The sequence below is a fragment of the Hordeum vulgare genome, chromosome 7H, assembly GCF_904849725.1.
Source record: "Hordeum vulgare subsp. vulgare chromosome 7H, MorexV3_pseudomolecules_assembly, whole genome shotgun sequence".
Lineage (NCBI taxonomy): Eukaryota > Viridiplantae > Streptophyta > Magnoliopsida > Poales > Poaceae > Hordeum > Hordeum vulgare.
This window is the reverse complement of record NC_058524.1, coordinates 594,835,946-594,840,218: the sequence shown is the minus strand read 5'-3', so window position 1 is coordinate 594,840,218 and position 4,273 is coordinate 594,835,946. Positions and strand designations below refer to the sequence as shown.

At 38.4% G+C, this 4,273-nt stretch overlaps 1 protein-coding gene across 1 annotated transcript; it reads left to right on the top strand.

Annotated features, from left to right (window-relative positions):
* Positions 1–1,319: 1,319 nt before the first annotated feature.
* Positions 1,320–3,106, top strand: LOC123413148 (polyubiquitin). Its single transcript, XM_045106099.1, has 2 exons — positions 1,320–1,427; positions 2,391–3,106. Exon 2 carries the CDS (start codon positions 2,391–2,393, stop codon positions 2,850–2,852), a length of 462 nt encoding a protein of 153 aa, XP_044962034.1. The 5' UTR covers positions 1,320–1,427; the 3' UTR covers positions 2,853–3,106.
* The last annotated feature ends 1,167 nt before the right edge of the window (positions 3,107–4,273 follow it).

The following is a 4,273-nucleotide window of genomic DNA, read 5'->3' as shown; positions in this document are numbered from 1 at the left end:
ACCCTGGAGTTTCCCTTACACAACATGTTTGTCGACGATGATGCGATGAAGGAGTATATGTGCATTGCCAGTTTGAGCTCGTTAGAGCTATATCTCGCGTGTTGCACCCGCACCTCTCACTGCTTGTTGGCAGCCCAATAAGGGATGCGTTGATGAGCGGTTTTCTTCCTCTCCCTTATTTGTTTTTCATCTGTCAAATTTTTCCCATTCCTATTCTTTGTTTTCCTTCAATTTTCTTTGTTTATTTCTTAGTTTTTATTGTCTCCTTTTATTTTTTTTCTGGGTTCTTCCTTTGTCTTTTTCCTTTTTCCCTTTTTAATACATGCCTATTTTTTCATACATATTGTATATTTTTGGTATATAGTAGGAGTATTTTATAGAAATTTTAAAATATTTTAAATACATGACTAATATTATTTTTAAATATATTTATTGATGTCTACTTTTTCTTACATGTTATAATTTTTTTGTATACACAAGAAATATACTTTTATATATGTTTAAAATTTTCAAATACATTACTAATAATATTTATAAATATATTTATTTTTTATTACATATTGTACATTTTTGTATAAACCACAGATATTTTATATATGATTAACATTTCTAAATACCAGATGAATATTTTTTTAATATACGTTTGGTGTCCATTGTTTATCATATACACTATACATTTGTATACATATGAAACATTTTTTATACACGTTTAATATTTTCAAATACTTGCTTAATATTTTTTTTCAAATATACATCTTGATGGCTACCTTTTTCGATACACATTATACCTTTTTACATACACCTAAAACATTTTTGTACTTGTTTATTATTTTTTAAAGACATGGTTTTTTAAAACACATTTTCAAATATTTTTTGAGTATGCGTTATTTATTTTTCAAATACACGTAGATCTTTTTCGAAATGATACAAAGCATTTTCGTTAAACTGTGTGAACATTTGTTTACATGGTAGAGACATGTTTTCGGGGACATACTATTTGAAAATCATGAAGTTTTTTAAACTATACTAAGAGAAAAAAAAATCCTGCTTTAACTGCTTTTTTGACTTCACAGTTTTTGATTTTTATTATTTTACGTTTGTTTAAGTTTTTGGAATATATGAATTTTAGAATATTTCCAAAAATATGAACAAAAGAAAAAAAGGAACGAAAAAAGAGAGAAGAAAGCAGAGTCACCTGGGCCGGCCCATAGCAATGGAAAGTGGCGGTTGTTGAGGGGCTGTAAGCCCACCTCGGCGTTTGGAGACCCCTCGAGACGCTCCTACGTCGCCCAACCTATAAATTTATCCACACGCATTGACATCGACTCCGTCTTCCCCAATCCAATCGCAAACCCCCGAGGAAAAAGAATCCTCCGCAGCTCAGGCGATCGATCTTTAGCGCTTGGCGAACCTCCTTCTCCGTCAAGGTATGCGGCCACCACCGATTACCTCGTGGCCCAAGTCCATGTGCATGTCTGTTCATGTTGTGGGATTGATTTAGATGCATATATATGTGCGAGTGCGGTTGCCAAATTGGTCAACCCGATTAGATGACGAACTCGTCGTAACAACATGTACTGTAAATATCAGTAGATATGTGTAGATCTCTTAAGCCATGTTCATGATTTATTTTTTATGCCGGTAGATTAAAGAAAAAAATAACGATTCTTTTATGCCGGTTCATTTAGAGTTGTTGATTAGAATTTTACGACTAGTGTGGGATCTGCCGTTCTAGATTCTTGTTTGATGCAGCTTCATATTATTCCTCATCTGACCCATGGTTTTAAGTGTAGTCTCATCAGTATTCATCCATCATTTGCCTTATTTGTCATATCAATATCTGTTTTACAATTTCTGCATCTCTATGTTAGCCTTACAATGGATGCGCTATTGCGCTGTTGTCCAAATGTCATCCTATGCAAATCTGCTTATTTGAACTGGAAGTCTGGAAATAGATCCTAAACAGTAGATTATTATCTTCCAATCCCCTTCGATATACTTGCTCAGTTCCAGTTATATAAATCTTCTTATCTGCTTTGTAATTTCCAACTATAAAAAGCCTGCTTAATTTGAACTGGAATTAGATCATAAGAGGCAGTTCCAGTTCCGTGTCTTTATATGCTCCTGTTCATTATTATTGCTCCACGGTTGTTACTCGTCAGATTTACTAGTAATCAATCAGAAATTTAGATGAATCATAGTCTCTTAAACATGTTTTGTTTATCTGTTTGTATATGCCTTCAACTTGGTGTTTGAAACTCCTACTAGGCATATCTATTGCAAGATTCAGATTAACAGTCTTTGTCTCGTCACTTTGTTGATCCTGATCATATACACCTCTAACTAGGATACTTATCTTATCTTATTTATTGCAATTTTGAACTATGCAGATGCAGATCTTTGTGAAGACACTCACCGGCAAGACCATCACCCTCGAGGTTGAGTCTTCTGACACGATCGACAATGTCAAGGCGAAGATCCAGGATAAGGAGGGTATCCCGCCGGACCAGCAGCGATTGATCTTTGCCGGCAAGCAGCTTGAGGATGGGCGCACCCTAGCTGATTACAACATCCAGAAAGAGTCTACCCTCCACCTGGTGCTCCGCCTCCGTGGTGGAATGCAAATCTTCGTCAAGACCCTTACTGGCAAGACCATCACCCTGGAGGTGGAATCTTCGGACACCATTGACAACGTGAAGGCTAAGATCCAGGACAAGGAGGGCATCCCCCCGGACCAGCAGCGCCTGATCTTTGCAGGTAAGCAGCTTGAGGATGGTCGCACTCTTGCAGATTACAACATTCAGAAGGAGTCTACTCTCCACTTGGTGCTCCGCCTTCGTGGAGGCCAGTAATTTCCTTGCATCCTTGGAAGTTTGTTCGCAAGTCTGTTGCGCCTGGTGGCCTCTTCCATTGTCTCTTGGTTTACTATGTGCAAGTCTGAGTCACGTGTCTGTTGCTGAAACTCTTTAGTCATGTGCCGTTTGCTAGTACATCTGTCGGTGCCTTATGGCAGTGTTATCTCTGTTATGAGTCAAGTGCAATTTGAATATTTCATAATGTTCCTGATAACACTTATCCCATGACTATGGTGGCTTTGTGTTCTTAATATGGATGTTCTTATCCTGTGATAACCCATTTTTGCTCACCATAAATGTTCAGAACTTAGATTCTTTGGCGTCTCCACTTGTCTGCTGTCTTTTGTTTGCTGGTCTAGTCCCAAACATTTGATAGTATACACTGGCGTGATTTCTCGTAGAGGGAGAGTTTCACTTGCAGATTCTCGTTCCATAACTTCATGATGTTGAAGTCTTAATTTCTATGATATCGAAATCTGTTTAGATATCAGACTGTTCTTTTTCTTTCAAAAAACAAACAAACTTGTGGCTGCATATTTATACCCACAGTTCTAAATTGGACTTTTGCAGTCTTTTCCAAACAACCAAAATGATCATATCAGGCGTGCACATAAAGTGCTTGGGATCCAGTGTTCCATGGTAGTCAAGCTTCTCGTTCTACACTGGCAATTCACCTTGAATATTCGTTGTTTTACTGAAAATGTTCCAGTTTATGTTCACCATGATCGTTTTATTCCCTTCAAAGTTATTTGTTTCTGTGTTTTTTTTCTCAGCAATTAATAACCATGTGTATACCACATAAAAGCTGTGTATTGCAATGCAATTATTCAAAATTCTAGCATCACAACAAAACAAAATATGCCAATCAAGAAGCATCAAACTAAAACAAGTGGCAATATAGTGTCGCCGATAACATTACACGATGGCAATAAAACATAATCTCTCCCTAATAATAATAAAGCACCGACGGTTTCTGTCGTCCGTCATGGTCATTTTGCAAAAAACACCTTGTAGTTTCCCAAAATCTATCCGCAGTCCGTCTTTAAGTGGCTTTGAACCGTTTTTTGCATTTTACGCAAACCCCCCTGACATTTACACTAAATAACCCGCAGTCCAGACTTTAGTCACAAAGAATCGTCCCTAGTGGAAAACGGGCCTTTGGCCGGGCCGGGACTAAAGGCCCGGCCACGTCGCCCCAATTCTCAATGCCTCCCTCGAGGCTTTAGTCCCGGTTCGTGTCCCAAACCGGGACTAAAGGGCTACGCGATGGGCAGCCCGCATGTGCGCCACCTTTAGTCCCGGTTTGTGTCTCAAATCGGGACTAAAGTCCTCTGTCTATATATAGCACAGCCCCCCTATCCCCTCTTCCTTGCATTTTTCTTGGATGGAGGATTGTGGGTGTGTGCTAGCTCTCCACT

Bases quoted from the DNA above. Each gene is read 5' to 3' on its own strand.
- LOC123413148 (XM_045106099.1), top strand. From the start codon at position 2,391: ATGCAGATCTTTGTGAAGACACTCACCGGCAAGACCATCACCCTCGAG.